General features: G+C 38.0%; 2 protein-coding genes across 2 annotated transcripts; one reads left to right on the forward strand and one right to left on the reverse strand.

Moving 5' to 3' along the window:
• Window positions 1-26: 26 nt before the first annotated feature.
• LOC140226786 (phosphatidylinositol 4,5-bisphosphate 5-phosphatase A-like) lies at window positions 27-10,804 on the reverse strand. The gene is made up of 9 exons (XM_072307211.1): window positions 10,707-10,804; window positions 9,719-9,938; window positions 9,051-9,167; window positions 6,712-6,887; window positions 5,577-5,798; window positions 4,905-5,070; window positions 3,782-3,919; window positions 3,115-3,306; window positions 27-122 (listed from the first exon to the last, which is right to left on the reverse strand). The coding sequence occupies exons 1-9, from the start codon at window positions 10,718-10,720 to the stop codon at window positions 27-29; spliced, it is 1,341 nt and encodes a 446-aa protein (XP_072163312.1). The 5' UTR covers window positions 10,721-10,804.
• Window positions 10,805-14,752: 3,948 nt separating this feature from the next.
• On the forward strand, window positions 14,753-15,845 carry LOC140227426 (uncharacterized). The gene is made up of 2 exons (XM_072307831.1): window positions 14,753-14,953; window positions 15,363-15,845. The coding sequence occupies exons 1-2, from the start codon at window positions 14,756-14,758 to the stop codon at window positions 15,843-15,845; spliced, it is 681 nt and encodes a 226-aa protein (XP_072163932.1). The 5' UTR covers window positions 14,753-14,755.
• Window positions 15,846-18,685: the final 2,840 nt, after the last annotated feature.

Below are 18,685 nucleotides of genomic sequence, written 5' to 3' on the forward strand. Positions count from 1 at the left end.
ATGAGGAAGAGATGGGACTGCAGGGGCTAAAATCCTGCCTGGACTGCTGTTTCCAATTGACTGTTGGCAAGCTGCTGAGTCTCTTGCTGCAGCTGTCTCTCGCTTGCTTCAGATGGAAGAATCTGTGCATTGCAAATGCATTCAAATTCAAAATACTGTTAAAGTGTGAATGGATGTTAGATGGATGATTTCATGACAATGATAACCAGTAAAACAAATGTTTAAATACAATTGAAAGAGCCAGTCTGTATCTTAAGATTCTTGTCTTTTTACCCAGCTTCTCTCACTGAGCTATCTCTGATGAACTTCATGCAACAGCTGATATCTCAAGTAATACAAATGAATAATGGCAGCTTCAGGGATTCATGTAGTTCTAAAAGTGCTAAAGATATAACAAGCATGATGTGCCTTAATTCTACTCATTAATCCATGACCAATAACTTTGTTCACCAGTTGTTGTTGTTGTTCTTCTTCTTCTTCTTCTTCTTCTTCTTCTTCTTCTTCTTCTTCTTCTTCTTCTTCTTCTTCTTCTTCTTCTTCTTCTTCTCTGGGAGCAGTACTACCTCACAATGACCATGACATAACAATAACAAAGTGAATACCCACTGTTTCTTCATACACTAGCTTCCCTCTGAGAAACTATACTCTGTTATGCAACTTGCCAACACAATACTAAATGGCCAAGAGACTACTCTATTAAAGGACAAGTCACCTTCATTAACATAAGGATTGAGAGAATGTAGCAATATTAGTAGAACACATCATTGAAAGTTTGAGGAAAATTGGACCATCCCTTCAAAAGTTACGAATTTTTGAAGTTTTTGTGCAGTCACCACTGGATGAGAAGACTACTGCAGTGTATGATGTCACATGCGTACAACAATATAAGGAAAATATAAAGAGAATTCCACAAAATTTCATCTTTTGAAAAAAGTACACATTCCCTTGACTCGTTACTGACATATGTTATGGGTAATATTATTCCCATTGCCTTTAGAAAGAGGCAAGTCAAGTGCTCTTTTATTATGCGAAAAAAGTGAAAATATGTTGAATTTTCTTTACATTTTCTTTATACTGTTGTACTCACATGACATTATGAGCCTTAGTAGTCTCCTCATCCAGCAGTTCCAACAAAAAAAGTTTTAAAAATTCATAACTTTTGCATCGACTGTCCAATTTTCCTCAAACTTTCACTGATGTGTTCTACTAATATTGCTGCATTCTCTTAATCCTTATGTTAATGAAGGTGAACTTGTCCTTTAAGAGACTTGTCACTCCACTGAAATGATATCTCATGAGACCTGCACAGTTGCTTTTTTCCTAGCAACATTTACCTTTATAGGTTTAAAATACACTATGGAATCACTGTAATTCATCTCTGTCAGTTCCATTTTGTTCACAATTATGAAGCCATCCATATAAAACAGAACTGCAGTAAAACCCACGGTCATGTATTCTCAATTTGCCACCTATTGAAATTGTTGGTTCAAACTTTCTGGAAAAAGATATGGCTGGAAACCTACATAACAGCTAACACTAGAGGGCAGTCTTATGGTAACAACTCCAGTGATGTATATATTCAACAAGAGTCTAGCCAACTCAGTTTCCAGCTAATGAGTTTTGAAGCCTGTGATTGGTCAAAACTGGTCCCGTCATCTTTGTGGAACCATCTCGTTACCAAAGAGCGCTCATACGCAGTGCCCATTGTTTACCACCTCTTATTTGGCTTGCTTTCATTTTTACGTCTCAGCGTACATGCTAACCATGTAATGCGCAATAAGCTGGGCAACGACATGGCGTCCAATTTAGTAGTTGTCCAGACTCTCTTTATATACGGCACTGAACAACTCCAGTGCCTAATGTACAGTCTGGCCAACTGCTGAATTGGGTGCCATGTTGTTACTCAGGATATTATGCATTTGAGGGTTGGTGTGTATGCTCAGATGTCATAATCAAAGTAAGCTAAGTAGAACTTAGTTAACAATGGGCACTGTATAATATGTCCTCTTTAGGTAACAACATGGCTCCAATTAGGTCAAAAGACCAGCTATTGTCCAGTCGCAGGTTTAAAAACTCACAAGCTGAAAACTGGGTTGGTCAGACTCTCATTATACATGTATATGGTACTGAACAACTCCATGGTTCTGCAGTGTAAAACATGTTGGTTCCCAACAAAAACAACAAAAACAGTACATACATCTCTGTTGCTATAATCCAGTCGATATCCAATGCTGAGTTGAAAGAATCACATTGGATTCCTTTTTAGTAGCAATTATAAGACCTGGGGCCCGTTTCATAAAACTTGTCATCAGTGACAACTGTCACATTTCCATGACAAAGTTTCTCTCAGCCAATCAGATGCAAGGATTTCAGTAGCTTGTCACATCTATGACAATTTGTCACTGATGTCATCAGTGACAACTGCCACATTTCCATGATAAAGTTTCTCTCAGCCAATCAGATGCAAGGATTTCAGTAGCTTGTCACATCTATGACAATTTGTCACTGATGACAAGTTTTATGAAACGGGCCCCAGCACACATGCAACTCCTAGAAACTACAGAAGCTATTGAAAGAAATGTTTCCTGAACCATTTATGAGGATTCGGTGAATGTAAAAAGATAAGTGTAACACACAAGGAAAGTAAAAAGAAAACTACACAATACACAATATATTAAAACCTACAATTTTTTCAAAATTTTAGGTCGGTGTGTGTGCTGCCCTATCTAGTTGGGAACACTGCAATTTGCGACAACACATCTCTAGAATTGTATAATGATATAATACTTCTTTTAACCTGTTGAAGACGGACTGATTTTGATTCAACATGCATTTCCCATAGACACTTGCCCGAGTATACTCGGGACTCGTCCTCAACGTGTTGATACGTGTATATCTGTTCAACATAGCTGCACTTCTGTGACATCACAATTTGTTGTAGAGTTCCTATCTAGAGAGGGCAGCACATGGAATGCACCTGACTTATAAAAATTCATAACCTTTAAATGGATTGTCCAAATTTCCTCAAATGTACAGCTGAGTGTTTCACTTGTCTTTCTGTATTCACTAAATCTATGGTCCTTCCCCTCTAAAACAGACAAGTTCCATACTCACCCGAAAGACATTGGAGACGCCAAGAACACAATTCATGGTTCTGCTGATGTAGCACAAGACATATTTAGTGCAAGTGTCCTCTGGGAGGTAGCCTGAGCCAAACTTGATCTTGCACATCCCTGAGTTGCTCTCTCCATTAGGAACTGCGTAGACATAGGTGACATAGTGCTTCTGGGCTGTGTGGAACCCGACCTGGATATTGATGGATGAAAGAGAAGGTAAAATTTCCCAGCTATCACATTCCCAGTATACTTGAATTTCAATTTAGTAATTATGTTGTTGCTTTTTCTTCTTCTTCCGCCTCCTTCTTCTTCTTCTTCTTCTTCTTCTTCTTCTTCTTATTTCAATGACAAGTAGATATGCAAGGGTGATGTATGTATGCCAAATGAGACAACCAGAGAAGTTATCTTATATAAGGTAGTCACTTTCTCAAGCTTTATTTCAATTTGTTTCCTTTGAGCAGACACAGCTAACATGACATGTCCATATCCAAAGACCCTTGAAATAGGGGAACATTTCTGACAGTTTTGAAGTGTTAAAAAAAAAAACTATTTGCTGTCGACATCATCTCAAAATATATAGACCTTGTAATTCACTGCTGTGAAAGCTAAAACAGTCTCTACATGTACTTGCACATGTACACAATCTTGCCAAGTACCGGACTTACCTTGTAAAGGCCTATCCAGTCCCAGCTACTCGTTTTTGTGTCAGGCAAGACTGAATAGATGCACTCGGCATCTTCTCCTTTCGACCAGGACTCAATCGGGACAAAGGACACCAAAGGCTGGACATCATCTGTTGTAACCTGCATCAAACAAAAAAGTGAAGGAGTGAAAAAAGAGACATGAAAATGATAGAAAAGAGGTATATGGATTACGTTGAAGCACACAATACTACAAAGGCAGACAATTTCTAGACAATAAGAAAAGATCATGGAATATTCCAAATCATGACAACAATTTTGTGTGTCAACAAAGTCGTAAACTAGATAAGAACCTGGAAACTCTGAATTATCCATTTTCATGACTCAAATCACCTTCACAGGAACTCAGCACTATGTGTTGGGGTAACAAACTCAGTAACACTGCCGTATTGTCAGCCAGCAATCCCATTTGCGCATCCTTGCCTTTGCTTTGCCAGGAAATCAGCTTCATCTGTTCTGTCAAATGTGTGCATCCTTGATATTGCTTTGCCATTAACTCAATATTCTCTCTTCTGTCAGCATGTTTTTTATGATTGTTATTACCCTTCTTTTTGGGGGGTTTGGAATTAACTCATCCATGATCATACGCTACTCCTGGACAATGTCGGTGACTGTAACAATCAGATCTGCAAATTTTAGTTTTCATATATTGCTGCAGATTCATTTTTTTTTCTTGTCTGCTTGATTTTGATATGTCACCTAGGCAAGACCTCAGCAGTAATACGTGTACTGCAAATCAAAATAAGTATGGAAAGCCACACCAGCCACTTCTCATTAGATTCATAACAGTTAACCCATTGAGGACAAGTTTCAATTATACTTGGGCAAGTGTCTACGGGAAATACATGATGTAGCAAAATCAGCCCATCCTAAATGGGTTAAACACCCTTGACATGTACATTCACATCTGTTTGCTTGTACGCTTGTTTCTTTACATTACTTGGTAATGTATTACACCTTAATGCCGAGTATGAAATATTGCTTCCAATCATATAAAAGCATTCCTGAATTTATATTGCTTTAAATTCAAATAGGTTTGCTTGTTTGCATTTGTTTGTCTGTCTGGAATGTTCTTCCTCTTCCCCACCTTGGCAAGAAATTCGGCACTGACTGGCCGGTGGTCACTCCAGAGGATGTCCGAGTGGCAATGGTAGGACAGCTGCTTGATGCTGAGATAGTTCTGGTCAATGCTGGCCCGCCGGTTGACCTTCCACAGGATCCTGTCTGTCCATGCAGGGGCCCGCTGCTTTGGACTAGGCACACGACGGCAAGCAAGTAAAAGCATAGATCACATGTAGGCAAGATATGTGATAAATATCATCCTCCCTTCTGTTTTTGTGGGTACAATTCACTGCACATGAGGTATATTTCATTTCTTTATATGATACTAATATCTTCTTTAGTGCAGCTTTTTGACATTCGGTTGCAAATACTATGTGCATTTCTATCCTGAAAGATGAAATACCGATACACGTAAAACCAAGCATACTTCATCAAAAATATCAATTATAACTAGCTAACTAGCTAGCTAACTAAGTAACTAAGTAACTAACTAACTAAATAGATAAAAAACTGAGGGTTTCTTAATGTTTCCAATCTGAATGTAATCTATATCAATACTACAATGGCTTTTCACCTCATTCTGTTTATTTGCTGTTTATGAGATCTATCTTGCAGACTTCACATAAATCAAGCTTATGCAACAATGTTAAAACCTATGAATTGCTTCTACCTACAGTAAAGATCATTGCAGACCCACCTGGTGTCATACTCATTGGACTTCAGATCATATTTATACGTAGGCATAAAGGCGAGTGCGCCCTCTTGGAAGCCACCGAACGCCCTCTTATGTCTCATGCTGTTCAGGAGCTGGTCCTTCTCCTGCAACACATGGAGCTTCTTGGGGGCAGCCAAGAACTTGATGGCTTCCGTCGACAGGTCTTCAATGCGATAGTTCAGATCACCAAACCACAACACATAGCTGCGACAGAGCATGGATGGATCAAGTCAATGTTACAGAAGGTTTGAGGGGATAAACAGGTTTTATAGTAGTTGAGTGGATCCTTTTTCCCAAATCTCTCTTCATAGATATGATGCAATACTTGGTACCCTCGGGACCGAATGAAAATAATATTTTTGTTGAATTATCTATATTTCTTTAGCGCTGTACCCTGGGTTACCGAAAAATATGTTAAAACAATCGTTAGTATTATCATGCACAAAAATGTTTTTTGTTTGTGATTATGCAACAATTTATGTATGCAAATGATAACTTTTTTTTTCTAATTTACATGCTCTGTTGTAATCTTCACTGTTTAATATTATTGTACATGGTATTGAAATTACCATTCTTACTGATTCTATTGATGACTTTGAATGAGACAGTGTCAGTTTCTTTCATTAATATTCACGCACTGAGGGAATGAATGATCAAGTGTGTGTTTACTTATAACATACAGCATCTTACATACAAAAAAAAAGAAACATAATCCTCTTACTGAATTTGAATTAAAGCAATGTGAAAATAGTCGTCATGACAACAGTACACAACTGAATGATAATGAACACGAGTTGGCACTACACAATGCCAGACCCCAGGTTACAATGGTACCCCAGGATACGGCGTGCTAAATCATGGTATTTTCTCTGCACCATTAATATCAATCCATGATGGCTATTGGCACATTACAAGACTTCATATCATTATCATTATCCACTTGTTCACTTAAAAATGACCACAGGAGGAAAAATCGTGTAAAAGGAATGTGTTAATCATTTATCTTTGTCTTCATACTTCACTGAATCATTTCAGCAAAAGGTGTTACAAATAAGAGTGTCTAACATGTTTGTCTTGTAATCACTAGCTTTTATGTAAAACAGTGCAGGGTGCTTACTCGTGGTCTAGTATTGTGGTAGCATTGCACTGTGGGAATTCCTGCGTGGTTACTATGGTGTGGAACTCTTTGTCCCTCTTCTCCCAGCCATCCTGGTGAGGTGAGAGGTGGACTGCAATCAGGCACACACTCCTCCTGTAGCAGTCAAATCGGACACTCACTGCACCCTTATTGCCCTAGGGTGTATAAGATACATGTGGAGGAAATATTTAGCGCCAAACAGATGCATACATTACCACTTGTTTGTTTTTTTCTAAATGCAACAGTATACAAACGACGCACAGGACAGAGTGGATCGGTGCAAGTTGAATGCACAAGTTTAACTTTGGAACTGTTTAAACCCACAAGCACAGCGAGTGGGTTTTAGACTGTTCCAAAAACGAGAGCATCCAATTCTCACTGATCCACGTAATGGGCTTGTGCATCATTTGTGTTATAAAATGGGCCTGTAAATTCATGAAACACAACCATTTTCCCAATCATTCGTCCAGTACACCTACGGGCTACAACACTGTACGAGACATGAGCCATGCATTCAGATTTTACCGGATGCATGGCTCAGTGTGGATCAGTAAAAATCAATGCATGACAATTGACCAATCAGATTGTAGAGATTCTAAAGCCCATTTCATAACGTAATTTGAACAGTGTGAGGGACATCTGTGAAACATGTTCATTTTTTTTTTTAATAATTTATCATGCAAACATACATATCAGTAGTCCCTAAACAGTACAGAATATGCACAGTGGTAATATTTACAATAAAGAGAAAATTACAGCCTGTGGGCAGTTTTTCTAAAACAAAGCCAGATATTACTGTTCTAACAGTATAAGATACACAGAGAGGTACCGTAATAACTAGAACTCATCATGTTGTATAAAACAAAAATACAAAGACACCTTACTACCAATTAATAGTCATTACAACTGATTCTGATTTAATTTATATCCTCTTTGAAATGTTGTTTTAAAGGTAGGGAATCCCATTTGCATGCCTTAAATGAAGAGTTGTAGAGTATGAGTATGTTGAAGAGAGTATCATTTTAGAAACTTCCATAAAGTATTGAAAGTGGAAGGTAACATTTAGTACATTTTTATTGACCGTTAGATTTTGAATTGAATTTTTTTCGGGGCTCACCGTAAATTCCAGTACCGTACATTACTAGGCTACCTTTGCAGACCCATGCACTGCATGTGTGTCCATCATGTATATTTTGTGAAGAAAGTTCACCAAAACTTACAAACATTATATACATTCTTGCCACACACTCTATATAGATGTTATTACATCAGCTCTTATACTTTTAGATTTGTGTTTATAGATAAAAAAATACAGAAGACTGCAACAAAAAGGCTTAAGTGTGGCTGACACACAGAACTACTGAGTAGTTGAGTTTTGTGCATTATTCAAATTGTAGATAACTGTTGACTTCCAAATTTCTCAGCAGTGGCCTAAATAAGTCCCTTGAGGTTCATATTTAATGTTTTGCTGAATTTTGGGAGGTCTGTAAAAGGTATCCCCTACCTTTAACAAAACCTCACAATGCAAGCATCACTGGACAGAATTGTTGACACAGTAAAACCAAGTGCATCAATATCACAAAATGCATTAATTACAAGAAACATCAAACAGATTACCTACAGCTATAAGTCATAGATGTAGATTTGAACTTACTTATCCTATCTGAGACCTACCAAGTGCACATCAAGCATTCCCTCCAGCACATTTCACGGAGCACTTGTTGGCACAATTGTTAATTAGATACATGTAGACACCAGATTAGAGTGTACGCCCTCTTTAAAAATTAATAATGTAGCTTGGAAGTCTATCAAATTAAATGATTCATTAATGGCAAAACATGCATCTAATGATAGTCCAGGATAGAGCACTGACTTTGAAAATCATTAAAAATGCACTCATAAAATTGGAACGGAATATTTTTGCCTTTGAAAATGAGAAGAATCTAGAACACACATTTTATGAATGTTTAAAGGGATTTAGTAAATGTAGCAATATTAGTGGAACACATCAGTGCAATTTGAGGAAAATCAAACAATCAGTTAAAAACCATTTTTGATTGGTGGATGAAAAGACTACAATAGTTTGTGACATCACAGCAGAATAATGATATGAAGAAAATATACAGAAAACTGATAAGTTCTGCTAACACTGCTGCATTCATTCAATCCATGTGCATGTTTGGAAAAAACTTCCCTTTTCATTCCATGCCCACTTTGTAAAAATGGTGGCAGTAAGAGCTTTCAAGATGATCCTGCTTCTCAGGGCATTCATTGATAAATTCAACACACAGCTGGCCTGGAGAAGAGAGGATACTCACCCAAACCCCGCCTAACCCTGTTCTTGTGAGAGCCGTCTGAACATTGTGTATGAATGGGAGGTGCAGCATTCTGACGTAAAAGAGCAACACTATACCTTGAAGTCTTACAGAGTTGATCTGTTTGGGGTCAATCAGATGAGAACAAACAAAACAAACATTAATCAATGAAACACAATATATTGCATACGACATCTATAAACACGCTTTACAAGGGTCTAATTAGTAATATATTTAGAAGCCAACACATGAATGCAAATATTTGTCAAACGCAAGTTTACACAGATTTAAAAACAAAATAGAATATAGAAATATAAAGGTAGTCCTACATGAATCTTTCCCTCTCTTTCTACTTTCCGTGATTTAATTGTGTTTCATAATATCCTTGTTTCTAACTGAATTTTGACTTCAGTTCATACAATGGCAAATATAGATGATGTAAATTGTCTAATTGAAGACTTTCTTCAGGACACTAACAGCCACTGATAAATAAAGCAAGTCAGAGTCTAAATTCATTCTTTCATCTCCCATACCATGAACACTCGGGAGGGGGGGGGGTTGTTTTCTGGTAGAGACTATCATTATACTGATTAAGAGGGCTAACAATAATTTGATGCACAGACAGACTTATGAAAACATTCTGTCAGAGTTGACACCAACACTGAACTGACCATAACATATCCCTTTGGGCACACCACGTTTGAGATGGCCTCGGTCCATGGGTCATCTGAGAAGGCACTCTGGATGAACTCGTGGGGCTTGGAGCTGACCTCCTGCAGGCCCCAGACATAGAGGTCTGGTCCATTCTGGGTCTGGATCCAAATCATGTCCTTGAAGGCCTCGATGGTGGGCGGGTCCTGGGTAGCCACGTTCCATGTATTGATGCATACTCTGTGCGTAAAAACAAAATCACAGAAAAAATTATGACATAACAGTCATAATCCACTACATGCATCAACTAAGTGTGTTATGAGTTATTTCCACACAGACTTAACAGTTTAAACCTGTGTCTTCAACTTAATGCTCAATGAAAATGACAATGTCATGACTCATGTTTATGTTACAAGGCGACATTACCATACCAATTAGCATGATTAGTTATCTAACATTAGAACATCTATTGGCATTGCATATAAGGGCGTTAAGTTTATAGCACTTCACTTCATCCACGGTTTCAGGCTTTACTGTTAGTGTTACATATGGTATGGGGCTAGATAGAGACTTCGGCTTCCTTGTGCAGTTTTTATCCAAAATTTGGGCGTGAATCACAAACCAGCACAATTGTCACAGACAAAGCAAAGGCACATCTTTTTGTCCAATTTTATTCTGGTTGATTATACACAAGGCCAGCCCTGTCGCTGTACGTACAGAAGTGACCGTGGTTCACACGTCGTCTGGTCGGGCTAAGTTCTGGTAGTAGTACTACTAGTACTAGTTTAGGCCTAGTAGTTTAACGGGATTCAGTTTCGATGCTATCCGTTGGGATAGCATCGAAGACTACCAAACAAACTTGAGTGCAAGCGTATGGGACTAATACTCCTAGCTTGGCTTAGTCATACCGGCGACTCATCGCAATACGTACAGTCGGAGATGTAAATGCTTTATTCGCTCATATAAGTTAAACTAAATAATAAACAAACAGTACAATACCCTTAATACCTTAGTTCTGCCATGGTTCATTCCATCCATGCAAAATATTCCTGTGAAAATAGCTCCGCACAGCGATGTTTACATTGCATTCTCCGCTCGTCTGATTATCGAACAGCGATATCGAAGGGTCTGCGCTGCACATCGATCCACCAGGAAATGCCCTACCAATGCACTCGTACTGAAATAATTATGTGTTACAATGTATGTCAGGACCATAGAGCTGTATAACGTATAATACACCTCTACGGTCAGCAGGACTCACAGGTTTCAGTTGCCTTTGAGGTTTTGTTGTGAGGGGGGTTTTGGAAGGGGGAGGGAGAATGGGATAGGGTAGTAAGAGGGAGAATGGACGGGGGTATAGGGTGGGGGGGGGGGTGTGGTTTTTGTTTTGTTTTGTTTTGGTTTTTTAACAATAAACTTCAATCAATGGATAATGATATTTTAAGTTGGATTGAATGAGTGTTGAAAAGAAATTATTTTTGGGGGGTTAGTGATTTAGTTAATAAAATTTGTGATGTAATGAAGGAATAAAATTAAAAAGAGAATGAGGGATTAGTATAGTGTAAAAATAGAAAAGAAGAGACGTGTATATGGATTGTTTTTATGGATTGTATCAGAGTGTATCAAAATGTATTGAATTGATGTTAAGTTTTGGTGGAGATTTTGTATCCATTGATGAAAATGATTATGAAATTGGTCCAGAGAATTTTGTATGAAGTTGTTTGTATATTAATTATGTTTTCCATTGATGAAGAATAAAATATTCTTTAAAACACACTATCGAACTAGCTGGATATGATGTGGCCATGCGTATGATAGTAATCGGTCTCATGTAAAATTATCAGTAGTTCGGGATTAGGGCCTACTTTTATTGATGCGCCCGAGTGTAGATGGGATTTTATGGCCATATAGGTCTATTTTATTTTCTTTTTGTGATAGCGTTCATATTAATCATAATGTTCCATTCATACAATAAAATGTTGTCTCAAATGCGGGTGTTAGTAAATAAATTCAGCATCACATTACATCAGGGGCGCGGGTGTCGATCCGTTTTATGTCATCACGGAAATTTACGGAGGGGGGGGGGGGGGACTGGTGGGAGGGACCCGTATACCCACACGACGGAACTTTTGCATTTTTAGAATTGAAATAAAACAATCTCCTGCATAGGTCTACTTTATGAAGAATATTCGGAAAATGTATCAGAGAAGTGTAGTTAGTAAGTCCCTAGTGTCATATGTGGAGGGGGGCCATCAAGCTGGAAAGGTGGTGGAGGAGGTTCCGGGAGTTAGGATCCCCCTCTCGCACTAGATGGAGGTTTGGTTTTGTTTGAATTGTTTTGTTTTGTTTTGTTTTGCTTTGTTTTATTTTATTTTATTTTGTTTTCTTTTGTTTTGTTTTGTTTTGTTTTGTTTTATTTTATTTTGTTTTGTTTTGTTTTGTTTTGTTTTTATTTTTGTGATTGCAGTTCAGCGATCGGACCGGGCACACTTCCACCGATGAAATAATTGGAAAATGCCAATCCCGATCGAGAGTGCCATAATCAATGCATGGAGGGGAGGCTAATATAGGGGCCTAATATAGCTGGGGGAAGGTGTGGAAGGGGGTGTCCCCTAATAACCCTTATCCCTCCCATGCGAGGAAGCCTTTGCATTTTAAGAACTGTAATGAAAAAAAAAATTGTAGTGCTTTTTGATTAAAATGATATTCAGAAATTTGTCAATCTCAAAAGTATACAAAGTTTACGGAAGGGGACCTAACGGGGAAGGGCGTGGGTATCCCCTCCCACACGAGGGAGATTTTGAATTTTCAGAGTTGAAATTCAGCTATCTGGTGCACGTTTTGTGAAATTACTAAGACAATTTCTATCACGTTTATGAAAAGCCCCCAAAAAGTTTTCTGCATCTCGGGATTTTCTCTTTTTTTTGGGGGGGGGGGGAGACACACTCATTATACATATCCCACTCCCACCCTCATATTTTCATGGGAGGCGAGGGCAGCTGCCCCTTTCTCTTCCAGGACTGACGCCCCTGCATAATATGGAGGAAGATTTTGCATCTGTAGAATTCACATGCAAATATCTCGCAAGCGTAGGGCCTAACATTTCATGACTGACTGGGGAAAGTGTATTAAAATCTATGGACATGATGGAGGGGAACCAATCGGAGAAAGAATCAGTTGAAAGGAGATTATCCCCTGAATCCCCTCCCTCACGAGGGAACTTCTGCATTTTTTAAACTTAAGTGACAGCTATTTACCCTTATGATAAAAAAAAAAATATTCGGAAATCTGTTAATATAAAAGTGTAATATTAGTCTACGGGAAAGGACCGAGCTGGGGAGGGTATAACATGGGGTATCCCTCTCCCATGCTATTGTGATTTTTCATAATGGAAATTCGACAATCTGGTCCACACTTTGGTGAAAATGGTAGAATAGCTTTCTGTCAAAAAAAAAGCACGAAAGTGTTCCGCATCTCTGGAATTATTGGGGAAATTTCTTCCCCTGCGATCGACGCCAATCAGGTTGCATTACATTATTACCGTGATTACATTGCAGTCTTCGGCAATTGGTGGCCTGCATGTCCACTGTACTGACAGAATACCCTTCAAAGAACTCCATTTTTTTTTCCAGTGTTGGCGTTTTCATACGATGATATACGTTTATTTACCGTATTTCTAGATAACTAACACAATTTAGCATATGAAGCACTTAAATCTGTTGTGGTTATACTAGATATAATCACTTTCGTTTTGACATATGTGTTACCCATGTATACTATTCATAGTGTTCTTGGTTGCTTTCTTATTCATCGTTATTTTTGCGTCATAGATTAATGGAATTAGTGCGTGTGGGTGTTGATGTGTCTGTGTGTATATATTTGTGCTAATTGTAACTAGGTAAGTTAAGAACTACTTAAGTATAAGATTAGAGATATTTTCATTCAATTATTGATTTGCGTTGAAATTATTAATTTGAAACTGGTCGATTTTGACGACTTCTTTTCTATACATCTGCCTGATGTACAATGTCCATCAGTGATTATCAGGCTTGTGACACTTCAAAAATAATGAAAGAATGCGGTCCAATTTCTTGTGACATTTTCAAGAAATGTACTGAACGCCCGTAGTGCTCTGATATTGTTATAATAAAGAGTTGAGTATTTTCATCCCTGGATTATAGGATTGCGTCCAATGTTAGATTCTTCAAAAGAATAACTGATCTGAGAAAATATATACATCGTGTAAACGTCCATCGTGATTAAGAAGGGATCGACATCCAGGTCTGCGAGAAGAAAACATCGATTATTTTCTACTTCGATAATGATTCGCTTATACCTGTTACAGCACGTGAAGCAATAGAAATTGGTTTGAATTTTATTTCATAATTTATATGGAAAGATACCATCACAGTCATTGTCGTTACTAACATCTCATGTGCAGATATAGATCCATGGAAACTAATATATGATCAAAACTGAGATGCTCGTCATGAAAGTGAGAACGTGTTAATTTATCAACGTTACTTCTTTTGTTACCTGAGTATACTAAATATAATTGTTCAGAATCTAAGCTATGCGACTCTTTAAATGAGCTAAAGAAAGATTTGTGTCTTTTGTCCCTTTGCGGCTCCCAACAAAATTTATGAAGAGTTGTCTTCCCTACCGCCTCTGACTTATTAAAACCACCCTGATTGTCATAGCTATTGTTCTAAATCAGAGCACGCGAAGGCGGGCGGGCATCTTTAATACCCTTTCCTATTGTTCTCGCTTTCAAACGCCGGGCATTCATAACGACTCAAATCCATAAGTAGCGTCATCTTCGAGTAATCCCCATCTCCTCTGTCTTTAGTGATTGGTTGTACAACTTCGACCAATCAAAATCAAGCCTCAATTTGAGAAGGAGTCCATTACTCTTATTACTGATCTCTCTCATCGGGTAAAGATCAGTGGTCGAAAATTTGCACTTCACTTTTCGACACAAGCCCAGCAAGTCAAGACGCGTCATACCGATCTTCGTAGAGCACTTTATTCGATTCACTCTTCTGTCATCATCGACCATGGCTGATTCCCTCTGGTTGCTCGCCCACAAGTCGTCGTCCGTTTCTACTGAACGTTCACGTCGTCGACGTCCGACCAAGTTCACCAAACTGCAGCTGGAGACACTCGAGGTCGAATTCAGCAGAGACCGATATCCTGACATCGTTTCTAGAGAGAAACTGGCCGCAGCATTTGTTCTCACCGAAGCCAGGATTCGAGTAAGTACTATTTTGTTTTATCCCAGTAAATAACGCTTATGTATGTCTCATTTTTATAAGTTGTCAATGAGTATCCACGTAGTATAATCACTTTGTGTATGTTCTTACTAAAATTGAGCATCAGTGTATTTTGCGCTCAAGGATATGAGCCCATTTGCTATTTATCGTGCTTTATCCAAGTACTAAAACTATTGATAATTTTGCTTTCTTTGATAAAGGGGACTTAGTGGCTCAAAAATGGTAGTCTACGTAATTATGATTATACAGGATTTAAATGTGTCATGGAAAATGCGCTGTATAAAAGCGTAAAGCGTAATATTATCATTATCATAGTGATAATGATGACGATGATGTGCTCTTATACATGAAATCTAAACAAACTGTAATGTGTCCTTTTCTCCATGTGCAGGTCTGGTTCCAGAATCGTCGTGCACGTTCCCGCCGAGCCGCCCGTACTTCCGATCCAGTTCAACCAGTTTCCGGGATGAGACACATCGACAACGAATTCGCAGAACCTGAGGTAGAATACAGTAGGAAGCGAAAGCGATCTTCGACATGCGATGTCATCGACCAGGAGAACACACCGCCTCCCAAGAAGTTCGACATCAACGACTCACCGATGTCAGTCGATTTCCTGTCTCGTAGCAGCCGATCACCGGATTCCTGGTCGACTTTCCGTATCAGCGATGAGAGTGACGTCATCAATTTGCAGCAGACGACATCTCATCGAAAGCAGCAGGGCGCCAACAATCCCTTGATGTCTGTAGACTTCCTCTCCCGAAGCAGCCGACAGACTTCTTCGTATTCATCGACAAAAGCGAGTTTCTACTACACACCGGCTCCATTCAACACGCCCATTGGTCATCGTTTTGTCTACATCATACCATCCTGAACTTTTGAATGAACTCAAGAGAACATTCGAGAAAAGGATCGTACAACACATGAACGCTCTCCTTAATGGACGTATTGTTGATTTCTATCATGATCTTGCCTTCAGCTATGCTTCTAATGTCGTGTCATTGTCTATATTAAAATGTACATAAAGAACACATCCCTCTTAATTATTATTTGTCATTCTCGTATTCGTCCTTTTATCCCGTCTCTTTTGATTCGTGTCGTGTGTCATCTTCAAGTGCAGGTTGGTGTACTGATGTGTGTGCGTCTTTTTGTTCGTGTGTGCGTGTGTGTGTATCTCCCCCTCTCTCTGCAGATATATGCCTCATATATATATATATATATATATATATATATATATATATATATATAATTAACTATATATGTATGTATGTATATATGTATATATATATATATATATATATATATATATAATTAACTATATATGTATGTATATATGTATATATATATATATATATATATATATATATATATATATATATACATATATATATATATCAACTGTTTCACATCTGAATTGATGGGTATGCAAGAAAGAGAATGACAGACATTGACAGATGTGCATTTCACAGTGTAGCAGGTGTCAACCCTTTACAACACACTAATGCAACGTGGGGGAGATGAAGATAAGAGAAGCAAGGGCTATAGCGTTTTTATACAATATACACACATATACAAGAGGTAAACAATAACAGAGACATAAATCAACAACACAAAGCAGAAAGGTTGTCTGAGGTTTGCCCGATACAGCAACAACCAAAGATGCATACAAGATTTAATTATAGTATAGTCCTACATATTTTATAAGGACCCTTTAATTAATAAAAACGTTCATGTGGATCCCAATATTCATATTTATCTATTGATTTTAACATATCAGTAAATGGTCTATTCCTAGAGGCGATAAGCTGTTCAAAATTTATATCATTTACACAGACTTATCCTTTCCTTATCAAACAAGCAAAAACAAAAACAGAAACAAAACTCGCTCACGTACTGCGAGAAAGATCTATCGCATATTTGTTTTCGATTGTCAAGACAATTGAATTTTTATATGGAGGCAAGATAGATAGTTCACTTGAACAGTTTGAAATGGTTAGGTAATATTTGTGCAATGTGGTCGCTTTAGTTAGAAACGAACTTGGATGCATGCTATGGCTCATGCAGTTTAATTCCGAGTTATCATGTCGACAGGCGCCAATACCTCGAAAATAAATGTAATCACCCAAAACAGAATGACAGCTATATAAATAGGAGTAACTAGATTCATATTAGAGATATACATAATTAATGTTTTGCAAGCACGCTCAGGGAAACTTCTTATGAATATAGCTCTTAGAGTTTTGTTGTAACATTTATGAATTGTATGGAGTTAAAGAAATTGTTATAAGTGTAGCGATACTGTGTGCACAGGAGTTTAAATTGTCATGAGAATATTTTACTTGATTTGCTTACATGACACGTTACTGATATCGTATGTGCGTGTTTGTATGTCCTATCATAATCTATATCAATTCAATTCAATTCAATTCAAAATGTTTTTATTTCCATATAAAGTAATACAAAGTAATATACATAACGCTTACATGAGTACATCAAAAGGAACTTTGATATCGATCACCTATCTCTCCTATGTATGGTACATCACGAATCCCAGTCATGCAACATAACGCAGTTGTATCCTCTCGAATCTGTGACTGACACGTTTGGATTGATTGACAGTCAGGGGTGGACAGTTTGTGTCCAGGTTCATCAGCGGCAAACTTCAATCAAATTACTTCATCGCGTCGTCATTAGCCTTGAATGATCCTTTCAAGAGCTGAAAAGAATCTTGGCAAAGTTTGACGGGGCGAAAGACGCTCCGCTTCCATTGAACTCTGCGCAGTCTGATTACACATAAGATACACAATTCATCATCGCATAGATCAAAAGCACGCTGAGCGTTGGACAGCTATTGTTGGCTTTAATCGCCTGGCGGCTGACCATTAGGGAATTAAAGGTAGTATGGCTCTTTTTTAGCCACTTGGTCTCGGTCATCTCGTTAACCTCACTGGTCAGGTGATTTGACCTATTGAAGCTTGGAACATCATTCGACATCGAGTAATATCCCGACATCACTGCTATCCAGAGAACTGGCTACTACAGCCTGATAGATAGAATTCAGTTATAATGAAATTATAGTCCTTGCCGAATTGAGTTAACACGATGTATCTGATTGAATATTAGAAAAAATGGGTAAAGCAGAAGAGGGTAAGCTGATAAACCTCAGGTCTCGTAGCTACGCCAGGATTTTTGTGATGTGAAGATAGGTGAGTCAGTTACTCTGTATCGGAATTCAGTTCCTGACATTTAAGTTCAACTCAGTTCAGTTCACTTTCATATTATTTTCTCTGCATTTCCGTGGAAATCACTCATGAAAATTGCGATGTATACAATATCTACACAAAACAAAAACAACTACACCGAACATTACAGTATAATAATCACAATAATCTTTGAAGTATTAGAACAAGACTCATTGAAATCTAAGAAGTCAATGAAACACATTTTAAAGAGAAAATGCAGGGGTCTGTGTATTTAGAATGTGCGTTAAATTGATGGCAGCCTCAAAAAAAGAAAGAAAACAAACATTCACAGAAATGGGCGATCTGCCATTGAAACGTGTCTTGTGCTAACTTAACTAATCCATCTCCAAATGGAAGCTAGTGAAGAAGGAAGAAAAGAAGCAACATGAGAAGTGTGCAGAGCAGTGAATTTATAGGCAATGAAATAAGCTTATAGGACCTGATTATGATTAATTAAGAGCAGTTATAGATT

The sequence above is a fragment of the Diadema setosum genome, chromosome 4 (assembly GCF_964275005.1).
Source record: "Diadema setosum chromosome 4, eeDiaSeto1, whole genome shotgun sequence".
In the NCBI taxonomy this organism is placed as follows: domain Eukaryota; kingdom Metazoa; phylum Echinodermata; class Echinoidea; order Diadematoida; family Diadematidae; genus Diadema; species Diadema setosum.

Coding starts and splice junctions, on each gene's coding strand:
- LOC140226786 (XM_072307211.1), bottom strand. Junction 5,799..6,711: donor ACCACAATACTAGACCACGA/GTAAGCACCCTG, acceptor GCTCTGTCGCAG/CTATGTGTTGTGGTTTGGTG. Junction 3,307..3,781: donor ACTGGATAGGCCTTTACAAG/GTAAGTCCGGTA, acceptor ATCAATATCCAG/GTCGGGTTCCACACAGCCCA.
- LOC140227426 (XM_072307831.1), top strand. CDS start 14,756: ATGGCTGATTCCCTCTGGTTGCTCGCCCACAAGTCGTCGTCCGTTTCT. Junction 14,954..15,362: donor TCACCGAAGCCAGGATTCGA/GTAAGTACTATT, acceptor CTCCATGTGCAG/GTCTGGTTCCAGAATCGTCG.